Consider the following 13,343-nt stretch of genomic DNA (forward strand, 5'->3'; position numbering starts at 1 on the left):
ATTTACGTTAAATCTTTAAAAAAAATTAAAATTAAAAAAAAAATTAAAATTAAAAAAAATTCGTAGGTAGTTCGCGAATCCAAAAAATGTCGACGCATTAAAAATTGATTTCACAATAAATCTTACAGACCAGAAGAAAAAGACAAATTAAATCTTATGAATTATAATTCTCTCAAATTCACTAAAAAGTAAATTAGTAGAAGAAGTGAATAATAATTTAATGTAATCAGGAGCTAACGAGCTCTCTCGGATAGTGGTCTCAAAACAATGGTATAAAGTCCGAGTCACACATTGAAGCCTTTTTGCAATCTAGTTGCAAGATAATTCGGAGAAAATCTTCCTTGTACAATGTTTGCATAAAAAATGAGATTCTATGCGGGCAGTTGAAGCTGAACTCTTTAGCTAAGAATATATAAGACCAAGGTTGATAAGACAAATCAAAACTCAAAAGAATGAACATATTTTAAAAGAATATTCTACTGCCAAACATATAAACAAAATTTATATTTCTTTTTCACTTATTTGTGACCTGGGGGGGGGGGCAGCCAAGCAAAATGACTGACGGGCATGTGCGGGCACTAAGGGTGTGTTTTTCAAGGCATCCGAAATGCACTGTAAGGGTGGGTTTTTTGCCGCCTGCACTGTAAGGGTACGAATTTCTAAATTCTAACAAAAATGAAATTGTCCAGTCAAAGTTTTTTAAAGGGATTTCAATCACCTCAGGGAAAAAAGCTAGACTGCACTGTAAGGGTATTCAACTTGGCGAAAAATGCACTGTAAGGGTGTATTTTTCGGGAAAAACCACTGCACTGTGAGGGTGCGATTTTGAACGCCAATTTTTAGCCCGCGCATACCGTCAGTCCAAAATCAGACTGCCCCCCCCCCGGGTTTGTGACCAACGAACAATGCACGGTTTTTTTTTGGACTAACGAACTACACACGAGGTTTTTAAAAAATCCTAAACTCACGAACTACCCACGAGATATTCTTTGGACCCACGTACTACCCGAACACGGGACACAAGTAATTAATCAATCGTAGTTAATTCTCCCACAGAACATAAAAATGGAAGATTTAATTTAGTTGATTTTGATAATTATTTTAAGATTGTGTTGTCTAAACATTTGTTAATAACTTTTCTATTGAAAATTTTCTTATTATTATATAACTAGAGGCAAAAACAAAACCTGAATTATATATATAGTCGAACGATTCACATAATTATAAAGCACTCTCATAATCGAACGTTTGAATGTTTTTCCTTTTTTAATGATTTTCTTAATTACTTTGAGTCATAATATTTGCTCATGAAATCGACAATAGATCTATTTCAATACATTTCTTTGGTAATCGTTGTCGATTGTCAATAAAAAATCAAACTTTGAAAGCTAAATTTGAAAAAAAAAATTCTACCGTGGTATCATAGCCGTGGTAAATCAGGAATCATTCAATGGCTGTTTTTGCCTACAGGTATATATTAATAAACATTATGGAAGTTTAAAAAATCAACATTTTTTGCTGTGTAAAATTGACAAAAAATAGTAAAGAGCCCTTAAAAACTTACTGCCTACTGCAGCATTTTCTAATGCTCAAAATTGATTTATAAATCAAATAAAAGACCAAAATAACAAAAGGGGAAGCCAACATCATCCCTTCCACAATCAAAAGCACTTCACCGAGAATGTAGAACATTTGATTCTGCAGTACATCAACATTATTGGTCAGTGCCCAGAACATATTAAACATTGTCAAAAGACAAAGGATCAAATGTGAAACCATTTGGATGAAATTAAGTTTTGAGTCAGCGTATGGTTTCTCCAACGAATCGTGCACCACAAATACAAAGAACGCCAAACCGACTGGATATAATTTAACGACAGGCGATGTTATAAAGGTTGTGACAACGATCAGTAGTAATCGACGGTATATTAATACTGGCTCCCAAATTAAACGACATTCTTCATTTTTCGAGTTGACTTTGAAGGGACCGTTCAAGACTTCTAAGATTCGGTCTTTCTCTTGAATGGTTTGTTGGTCAAAGATAAAATGATATTGAGTGAAGATGCGTGATCTCAACCACATGTAGTAGACGGACGACGGTGGTAAAGTAAGGACCAGAAGGAACTCGTTCGTTGAAATACGATATGAGCGGAGCGCCCGGCAAGCAGCGTATAAGACGAGTGGGAAAGGAATAACCCATAAGCCAATCACGACCATGATGAGGTATTGCCAACCGGTGTAACATTTCACGGAAGCTTGGGCATTGAGGCGCTCTTCTCCATCAATATCAATGCAATGGATACCCCGTAAACAAAAGATCGAGATGCTGGAATAGCCGAGCAATAGAATGTTTACATAAGCTCCTTTCAAACGGCGTAAAAACGATTTTCCAAAGTCTACTTCATTATCAGATCTCCTTTTAGTATAATAGATTCTGGTCATTACGCAGGCTAACATCATGAGCAACAGAGCTGCTAGACATGTTATCGGTAAACTGGATTTAAAAGCATCTATTACCAGAAAGTTCGATGTAAAGAGTGGACAAACTTTCAATACATCACTTGTGATCTCCAACCTGATGTCGAAAAAGGATACCAAAAAGGTCAAAATGTTCGGCATGTTATAGTACGTTTTCGCAGAGGCTAAAATACGGATGATCGATGCTGATTGGTAGAAGAAAAATGTGATTTTAATGACACCAGTCAGTTGCTTTGATGAAGAATTTTCCATCGGCTTTTGTCTCAATAAGGGAGTTTGAGTATCGTTTTCGTAAATTTCATCAAGATCTTCCACATTCTGTTTGTTGTGGTCTTGAGCTGTTTTTGATCTAAAGAATCGCCAAACGTCCTCATTGTACAAAAAAAATAAACACAAGATAGCGACAGCAAGGATATATCCGCACCAAACTGTCCACGAATATTCACATAATGATTTATCGATGCATTCATTGTGATTGAAAAATGATAAAACATGTCCTTCCTGGCAATCACCACAAAGTGTACCAACACGATTCTTAGCACAAGTGTTGTATGATCCACACCCTTCCAAGGACGAGCAACAATACAATGGTGGACAAGGATAGAATGTCACTTTGCCAGAGTTATCAGATAATCCCCAGTAGTTGCCTTTACTGCGAATAGCGCCATCATAACACAAAGCTTCGTACGGACATTTGAAACAAGTAATATCACGTGAGTAGAACTGAAGATCGGAAATTCCACCTTTGGCCTTTAAAAATGATATATCTTTTGCGTTATATGAAGATGTATTACAAGTGATGCAATGTACTGTTAGTCCAATGCTACCCTCTACTCGATAGTATCGGAGGTACTGTCCTGTCGAACATTTTACTATTGAAGTTTCATCAAATAGAAATGCTGGTGTAATATAACCAGCGATCTGAATACTTATTGGTGTGTCATCGCTCGACACTGGGTATTTTCCTGATATGATAGTAGTATTTAAAATGGAAATTTTAACGTTTCTACCATTTTCATCATATATATTTTTTGCTTGCACTGACGCACCTAGGTTGCTAGGAGCGGTATTATTTATGAACTCACTATTCATGATTGTCAGGCTGTCTGTTGTTACTGATAATGATGGTGCGTATACCGTGCCCGAAAATCGTTTGATCGGAATAAAAATGTTGTTCATAAAACGAGAATTATTGATCGTGATATCACCATTCTCAACGTGAACAGCGCCATACGTAGTATTCTCGAATGTACAATTGTCAATATTTAGCTCATATGGACCATCAAAAAATACTACGTCTAGAATAACACTGGGTTCATAAGATTCGAGGAAATGACAATTCTCTACATAAATGTTTCCGATATACATCCACCCCATATATGATTTACGCACAAGATTGCTGGCGAAGTAAATAACTGTGTTATTAATAGCAGGAAACCTCGTATCAGCATGTTCAAAGTGACACTCCGAAATTGTTAAATTAGGCCTATTCGAACTTGACAAGGGAGCTGAGATCATTAATAAAGTGTTTAGAAACCGACAATTGGTGTAGTTTATATTTATTGATCTAAGCGAAGGGGTGGATAAATTTTCTTTATGAGAGCTTCTCTTGGTAGCCGAGTTGTTTTGCCTATTCGTCTTTTTCACTTGTGGATTCGAAAAAGAACCTTTAAAAGTAACGTTACTGAATTTAACTTTTTCGAAAGTAACTTTTTCCATATCTCTCCACCCCGTTATGAGCAGATATGAACTTATGATAATCAAGCAGCTTTCTACTGTGAAAAATTTTCCCGCTTGAAGATTGAAAATGATTGAGGTAAACCTCCACGTTACATCAAGATTTTGAATACTAGTACTATCTCTTATCATGAATCCTTCATTGAAATTTTCACGGAATAGAATGGAAGCCCTCTCATGTCCTGTATGATTTCCATTGTAAGAGGTTATGTTGAGCTCCTTGTCGATCTCGATGGACTGGTCAGGATAGAAAGTGTAACCAGAATCTAATAGAATGGTATCCAAAGCCTTTGAGATATTCTTGATGGTGAATTTGATGGTTCGACACGGTTGCCACTTCGTTCCACACGTGGAAATATCATCGCTTTGTTTGTTTAAAGAAACGTAAATCTCCCTTGCTGAGAGTCCTGGTCTCAAATCTAAAATGGAAATAGAATGAATTCTTGAGTTTGTTTTTTACTTTAGAAAGACAAGTTCTTCCTTGTTTTCGGAGAAGCCAAGTTACCGTTTATTCCGTTCCCTTTTAGTTGGTGTTGTAAGATTTTGAAGTGCTAAACCTTAAAGTTCCTTTTAACTAACATGACATTGATATTAAAAAGCTAAGTTTAAACAGCAAGGTTCAGCGTCGGAGCACTGAATATGTTTTTGAAGGGAGCTGGCGAAAAGAATAATAAAAACTTTCATGGCGAAGTTCAAAGGAAAATACCTTAAGGGAAGAAATGTTGGCGGAAAGTAAAAATTAAATTCCCGCCAAATTTAAATTATTGTAATCATACCCCAAATGTGTGCTATTTTAAGCCTTAAACAACCTTAATTGCGTTATTTTTTTTACCAAAACAGGAGGGTACCAAGTCAGTGTACTGGCCAATTTTAAACTCAGGCAACTTTTTTCTAAAGCCCTTGTTAGAATACAATAGCTATTTATAAGAACAAAGGAAATTTTTGGTTTTTGCTCACTTTGGGCATGATGAATGACGTCATCAAAAAAAAAATTTTGTCAAAAGTTACCTTATGTGACAGGGATCTTGTGTGCCAAATTTCATCCAAAAAGACTCACTAGATCAAAAGTTAAGTGGAAAAGCCCCCCCCCCTAGTTTTGAATCGCCACTAAAAGCCTAGTATGAATAGGGTTAAAGCAATGAAATGTTATAAACTATTACCAAGGATTAAAATCCGTATCAAAAACCAAATCAAATCTTTGGAGAGGTACCCAATCTTCATTGTGTTAGACAAACTGAATTACTGTACTACAAAAACTTCAATGTTATACCCTTTTTATTGGACATACATCAACGTTTCTGTAGCACTTGAGATAATGTTTTTCTCAAGCAAACACGTTTGATGTAAAAAAAAACCGGTAAAAACCCGTCAATCTCGTTCTGGAATCTTTTGATTCTTTGTCTCGTGACAAAGTCGCCTCGTGGTTTCGTTGAGGTCTGTGAAACAGGGTTAGGTTACAGAGGTATATGTTTATCGCCATTTAATTTAGAGCTTAATAATAACAACACTTGATGTTCTACGAAACTAGAACAGTTACTAGCCATCAGCCTAAACTTTTTTCATAGTTCTAATTAAAAAAGTGCTCATTTTTATGTCAGTTATTTGATAGCGTGTCATGTTTGTATCAAAACAAAGATCATGTTTACTTGATATGATAAACATGTTTAATCTCCAGATATTGTGCCATGTGACTTTTGTATACCTGCATCCAATGTTACTTTCTTTTTTCCCTTATTTCGGAATTTCGGCTTTTCTTAGCAAAAAAATGTTTAACCAACGATCTCTTAAAATGGTGAAAATTAACTTTTCCAAAATGCCTTCGGGGAAGAAATGCCAGAAAAGAAGGCCTGTGAGGCTTTGAAACATTCTTAAAGTCGCAAACATTTCTTCTTTCTGCTGAAAGATATTTCAATTTAGACCACTTTTGGCAGAAATATATTTGCGGAACGTGCGTTTGAGCGCGCGCAGCGCGCTCAAACGCGCGTTCCGCATCCTTTGGCAAGATCTGCGTACGCGGGACGTAAATTTGTACCGGGTGACCCACGAAAAAGTTCAGACGTTTCCAGACATCTTGAGGCCGAAAAAATGTCCCAAAGTGCTTGGAGTTTTGATATTGAGAAAGTAGATATCCTAACTTAAAATTTGACCTATCACTTTTTAAATTTGACCAATTTGTTCTCTACTTATGAGCTTTTAAAGTCAAAATTCACTTTTCGGAAAGTGTAAAAAACACGTAAAAACGAGGTATTAAATTTATGCAGTCAATTAGAAAATCACTTACAAATTGACTTATTTAACGAATTTTATGACATTAATAATTAATAAAAACACCTTGTTTAAAACAAGATTAGTTTTTATAAAAATTGGCGCTTTTGTAGATTTTTCAGATTATTTTCAAAAACTGTATATCAAAAACGTCTAAAAATACCAAATTTGATACCCCTTTTTTACGTGTTTTTTACACTTTCCGAAAAGTGAATTTTGACTTTAAAAGCTCATAAGTAGAGAACAAGTTGGTCAAATTTAAAAAGTGATGGCTCAAATTTTAAGTTGGGATATCTACTTTCTAAATATCAAAACTCCAAGCACTTTGGGACATTTGTTCGGCCTCAAGACGTCGAGAAACGTCTGAACTTTTTCGTGGGTCACCCGGTATATGTTCGAGAAATGCTACCGATTTGGCTCACGAAGAAACCCCGAGCAAAGTAGACTTTTCTTTTTTTTATAAAATAAAAGTGTTTTTAAAATTATATCGAGTTTGACTATCCAATCAAGTGCGAGATGTTTGTTTTTTTTGTCGTTGCTGCTACTTTCACTTTTGCACACTTGCGAGGGGGTTTAACTAAAGAATCCTGCATTTCTAAAAATAGACAAAAAGAACGACAAATTTCATAAAAAACGACATATTTCGCCGTCCACAACCCCGACCGAAAGTGACTGTACCACCCCTAGAGATTCATTCCTCTTTGTTTATCACGGGAAATAACTACATGTGGTCTAAAAGAACGACAAATTACGCATGCGTGTTACAATGCAGGATCCTTTAGAGGAACAGACTGTGCGAAACAAAAATGGCGATTTTTGTCAAGGCATGATCCTGCTGATTTTTTAAGCTGGAAGGCATCATTTGCTTGTAAAATAGCGTTGCTGCTGTTCGTACTTATTGTAAATTTTACTCGAGTATCATTCTTGAGGTTTTTTACCACTTCCTCTGGGAGAGGAGAGCTGTCCTACCATCCACTTGCTAATGTGACAATAATGTGTGTGGCTGTTTTTTTTGTTGTCAACTGAAATTTTCGATAAATGGTCTGACAGATGGTTGTTTACCTTGTGGCATCCATACTGCATGGCACATTTTTGTGACAATTGATTGGAGTAACCATTCCTATTACATCAATTGATCTCATTGAAAACTATTTTTATGGCTTGAGATCAAACCAAATATCTGCAACAGTCAAGTCAGATTTAAAGCAACATTTGGATTTCGAAATAATTTAACATTTAGACTTTATAATTTTATTGGAAATGTCATGTAATGGTTAAACTTTACATTCAGCCGAACAATGATTTTTTTTGTCATGTTGTCAATACACGGTTCAACGTATTTGAGTAAACGCTTTTACTACGAAAAAGATCATAATACGCTATCAAATATTGGGTGATTGTGATGTTATTAAGTCCATGCGAAAAGTTGTATTGAGCAGATATCTTTATACTTTTTCCAGGAAGATTTTTTGAAACTGCTACAAAAGTATTACAAAATCGAGTATAAACAAATGACTTTTTATCAGTCTTTTAATTTTTCCAACATCCTCTTCTTTGACATTATTGTTATGACTCACTGGCGATAAATTCTTGGTGAATTGTAAAGTTCTTATTAGTTTGTTTTTTAAATTCTCTATTAATAATGGAGTCGTTGATTTCTTATACATTTTGAAATTTCTTCGCTTTGCGAAAACAGAACGCTCGTTCCGCAAGCCCTTTTATGTTGATTTCATTATATTCCTTATTTTGAAAAACTATCACCGTTTGTTGTTCCTTGGTTGGCTCTAGCTTGCTTTTTTTCCTCAGGTGAATTCAAAGAAAGATAGTGCAGAATACAAAACAAAAGTCGGTACGAAAACCGCCACGTCATCCAACAAAGCCGACACATCGTCCAATAAACCGACAAACTTATTACAAAGTGAAGATGAAGATAAAGAGACGAAACAAAAACAAACCGACGGAAAATATCGATTCCTTTTCTCAGGATTAACAGTTCAGGAGAAGATTGAATATGGGGCGGTGGTTGAGCAGTTGGGCGGTGAATTTCTTGATGTTCAATATTTTTCCACGCAGTGCTCACACGTTATCGTCAACGCGCCCACAAGGTAAAAGAAAGAGTATTTTTATTCGAGGTTTCGTTTGAAAAAGTAAAACAGAAACGATGATGGAAATGAAAATCTAAAATAATCTTTACTATGCTTAATTGTTAATCCCCGCCCTCATAGTGATCAAAATTGCTAGTTAGGCTAGTCTGGTAAAGGCTAGATTCAAGCTCTACCTTCACTGTTTTCTTCTTTTAAACTCGGCTCATATCTTTGCAACAATAAATGAAATAGAAAGGAAAAACCATCAAAAAATGGAAAAGATGTCATTCCTTGAGAGAACTACAAATTTATTTACGTTTAGGAGTGAGAAATATCTAGCAGCCGTTTCCAGTGGAAAATGGATCTTGCATAAATCCTACTTGGAAGCTAGCCGGGAAGCTGGTCGCTTTGTGGACGAGGAAGATCATGAGTGGGGTGCTGACCTAGAATTACAACAATTCGAATCGTCTGGGAAACGTTTACGAATGGAATTAATCGAAAAACGTCTTGAAGATCCGAAATTCAACATTTTCAAAGGATGGAACGTGTTGATGTGTATCGAAACATCCAAAGTGCCGGGCGTTAAACGAATTGTCGAAGCGGGCGGAGGGTGTATATTGGCCACAAGACCACCCTTTGAAAATAAAGAAGGTGCAACACATCTTTTTCTGACGGGTAAGCTTTAAACTTCAACACTCTGGAATATCTTTTTGACGAGTACAAACCGCTATTCTATCAAAATTTTTAGCCTGTTTTGTCTCCGCTGCAGATGATATTGAGACAGACTCTAATTTTTCAATTTTTGTTTTTTAACAATGTGTATAGTTTGAAGTACAATACCAATGCCCTGAAGTATCAGCTGTATCGTTTATGAATTTGTGTATAGAATTGCTAATTTAATGGAAATCTTTCAAAAAATCTCTCCAAAGACCAATTTTTTCGTCCATATTTCAATTTCTGATGACATTTGCACTTAATTCAAGGGATAGCATTGCTGTATGATATCAAAAACTCAATTCTTACACGACATTAACATTTTATGTACCAGCGGATTTCAGCATTTTTGGGAAAGTAATTCCTCTTTTTTACCATCTTTCAGTCTTTTTTCTTCAGTCATTTTTCTCCCATCGCAACCACGATCCAAGATCAATTAATTAATGACTTCCTGTAATTTTCATTCGCTGAGTCTAATGATTCATTCATGTTACTTCAATTAAGGTTTTCGTAATCAATGACGTCATCGATATCATAAATTAGTGATATTTGACTTATGATGCTAAGACGTTTTCATATCATACCATGCTTGTCGATAAAAAGATCCCATTATGTTGATTGAAACCTTTGATCTTTAGCACGTGTTGTTATTGGGCTATTCCATTTTAGATCCATACAGGGGGGGGCGGACAAACATTTCCAGGGGGTAATCAGAGGAAGATTTCCAGGGGGTAATCAGAGGAGGATTTCCAGGGGGTAATCAGAAGAAGATTTCCAGATAAAAAGCTATTCTGAAACTTCCAGGAAGTAAAATGCTGATTTGAGTCCACCCTGAATTTCAGGTTTGAATAAGAATTTTTCCAAGGGATTTGCAAACTTTGTCTTTTCCCAAGGAGCATCTACATTTTGAAGAATTTTAGTTTGGTATGAAAAAGTTCGTCCACCCCAGTACCCCTGTATGGAGATTAAATGGAACAGCTCATTGAGGGATGAGACATATATGATGCTGCGCAAGCATTGTCGATTTGTGCATCCTTCGCTCATTAGTCGTTTTCAATAACTTCGTTTATTTTTCAGATGAACTTTTTGAGTTTAAAGCCCAAAGATGTTCACCGTTGTTTCACTTTTTTTGTAATTACTTAAAGAATTTGATGTTTTAGAGGCCCAAATGTTCTTAACTTGTTCTAAATACTTTGGCCATCAAGCCTTATGCTCTTATATAGTTTTTTATCTTTGAAAAACATGTATGTCATTACTTTTAAAACTCGTTATCACGTATGAATTTATTTGTTTAGATCATCTTCAGTTTTTTTTACAGACACTATGAACTTTGTCTGTATCAGACCCGATATCTACGGAGATTTTGAAATCAATTCCGTACCCAGCTAAGTTACACTTTTATACGCGAGGTACACTATGGTACATAGCCTGGATATCCAGGCTGTAAACTATTTCACAGTCTAGTTTTTGATATTTTATGTTCTGGTTTACAGCCTGGTCTCCCTAGAGCGATTTGCATTCTCTTTAAGAGAATGCAGTCCGCTTGCTTGCGCTCACTTCGCTAAAACCGTAAGGGCCAATCTACACGGCGTGGAGCAAAAATAATAAATTCTAAAGCAAGTGAAGTGAAGATAGGGCTTTCTGTTACATGAAAACATGAAAAAGAAGAAAACAGAGCCAAGTTCATTTTCCAAGAAAACATGGTTGGTCATGATAATGCATGCAAACTTTTTTATGGACTTTGGTGTAATCTTTGGATGTTTTAAATAGTTTTAGATCTTGTGAGACTGCTTTTTATTAATTTCTGTTTTGCTGCCCTGGGTTGGCTAGGAAACATGGGTTTTCACTTTCATTCTTTAGGGAGACCAAGCTCTATAATTTTAGAACTTTGTATGTTGAGGTAAATTTTGTTTTTTCTAAAATTTTGAGCTTGGATATCCAGGCTATCTGGTACAGAGCACTGAGTTCGGCCCATAATAATGATGCAAAAACCGCGCCGAATCTGAAAATAGATTTTATTTTTGACATAGTCATTACTCTCGATGTATTGAGTTCCAGTCTCATCAACCTTTGCGTTTATCTCTTTTGCACGTTAATCGCATCATTTAACAAAATATATATAACAACTTGCACGTATCTTTAATTGAGCCACATTGAATTGTGGGATTGCAACTCGTACAAATGTCAAAAAAAGTGAAAAGTAATAATTATGACGTTCGTGTTGCGGGGCGCTATTAATTCTGTCACGATCTTGAATTATACATCACTCAAATTTTCAACGTGATAAGCTTCTTACTTATATACTTAACTTTTGTCATTGACAAATAAGCTTAACCAATGACCCTGGATGTTGATTAGAAATCCACAATTCGGTCTAACTGTTTTCGATTAATCCCATATATAAACCTTTTATCGGTTTTTAATGACCCCTTATCTACAATTTTTCTTTCATTCTCTCTGTTCACCACTTGGCTTGTATCAGATTTCATTAACCGCCGATCTACCCTTTCCTCTTTTAACCATTTTTTATAAGATTGTTGATGTACTTTGATTGATTGTGATGTACCTTAAGAGAAGAAATTTTGGCGAATGAGCCCACTCGCCAATTTTGGTGCAATTTGGCGGAATTTATTTTGGCAATTTAATAAAATTTCTAAATTTGGCGAGAATTAATTTTGGCGAACAACCCATTTTTGTTCAATATTTTAGCTGAAAAAAGAGATAAAAAGGGTTTTAGGAGAAATAGAGACTAAACTGAAAGAAACTTAAATTTGGCGAGAATTTATTTTGCCGAATGACCTATAAATTTAAACCATTTTAAGAATGCAATCAACTATTTGGAAGAATCTGTTGTTCTTACAAAACCTCTCTTAACCTCGAGTCAAGTGATGTGACGTCAAATACAGTATAAAAAAGCTCTGATTGAACCGGGGGTGAATTTGAAAGCGCATGTTTTTTATACTTTCCTTCTTTCAATCATATTATCTTAATATTTCTCTATCACAAACAGCCTCTATTCCAAACTGAAACAGTTACTTTTCTCTTCTCGGATTTCAGATCTGATTTTGTTTGTTTACACGTTTTATTTATAAAAATAAATTACATAAGAACATAAGACTTCGATGGCCAAAATATTAAGAACAAGCTACGAACATTTTAAGGCTTCATGGACTCTAAAACACGCAATTTCTTAGGAAATTGCACAAAAATACTCACAAAATGGTGAAATTAAGAACATTCTAAGAACATTTTAGGCCTAAAACTCAAGAACATCCGAAGGCTTCAAGAGTTTTGGATGTTCTTATAAAAAAATGTGTAGTTTGTTTTGACTGCGAAATCCACGAATTAGACACTCGATGACGTTATAAACACTTTATTCTTTGTGTAACAGAAACTCCTAATCAGATTCAAAATGAACGGTTAAAGGTTGACTCTGCATCCAAACTCGCTGTCATTATAATTGATGGGCAATAGGTCATGCAAATGGGCCTTCTTAGAATCGATGTTTTAACTGCCTAAAAAGCTGTCGAATGCACATGATAAGATATCCATTTTGTTTAACCACATTCAGACATTTTTCGATCAAAAACAGATTTAACAAATAAATTTGTTCCATGTTGATAAAGTACAGACCGGATTGTATAGAGATTCGTCTCCGCTTTTTGTATTTTCTTAGGCTTCTGTCCATCCTCTAACGAAAAAGTTTCTTACAGTACAGTATAGTATGTTATATCTAAAGAGGTCTGCGAATCAGATAGTTATTTCTTGAACGGTCCCTAGACGTGGATTTCGACGGAACGTGCATGTTGTTTATTTTCGGAGAGGTTTCATGTGATAATGGAGAAGCTAATGATGAATTTAATTAATAGAACGGGAAGTTTTAGTTGTAAATTAAAAAAATGATTGATTTCCTGATTGAATTGTACTAATGGCTTTCGGTCAGCACTCTGACCTATTGCGTTAGAAATCAAGTCACGGCAAATTTTGGAGCTTTTTGAGCTGCTTTCATTATTGAAGCAACTTTGGTTAAGAGACTATGTTTGCCTTTAAACCCTAAAGTTTCAT

At 35.4% G+C, this 13,343-nt stretch overlaps 2 protein-coding genes across 3 annotated transcripts in view; one reads left to right on the forward strand and one right to left on the reverse strand.

Annotated features, from left to right (window-relative positions):
- The window catches only part of LOC136823292 (DNA topoisomerase 2-binding protein 1-like), a 29,690-nt gene that overhangs the window by 15,446 nt on the left and 901 nt on the right, over window positions 1-13,343 (forward strand). For both annotated transcript variants that reach the window (XM_067079475.1, XM_067079483.1), the window contains exons 12-13: window positions 8,287-8,585; window positions 8,887-9,239. In XM_067079475.1, the coding sequence (XP_066935576.1) occupies window positions 8,287-8,585; window positions 8,887-9,239 (652 nt within the window). The remainder of the gene's footprint in view (window positions 1-8,286; window positions 8,586-8,886; window positions 9,240-13,343) is intronic.
- Window positions 1,022-5,508, reverse strand: LOC136823308 (uncharacterized). Its single transcript, XM_067079494.1, has 2 exons — window positions 5,376-5,508; window positions 1,022-4,634 (listed from the first exon to the last, which is right to left on the reverse strand). Exons 1-2 carry the CDS (start codon window positions 5,434-5,436, stop codon window positions 1,561-1,563), a joined length of 3,135 nt encoding a protein of 1,044 aa, XP_066935595.1. The 5' UTR covers window positions 5,437-5,508; the 3' UTR covers window positions 1,022-1,560.

The sequence above is a fragment of the Clytia hemisphaerica genome, unplaced genomic scaffold, assembly GCF_902728285.1.
Source record: "Clytia hemisphaerica strain Z4C2 unplaced genomic scaffold, Clytia hemisphaerica genome assembly, whole genome shotgun sequence".
NCBI lineage: Eukaryota > Metazoa > Cnidaria > Hydrozoa > Leptothecata > Clytiidae > Clytia > Clytia hemisphaerica.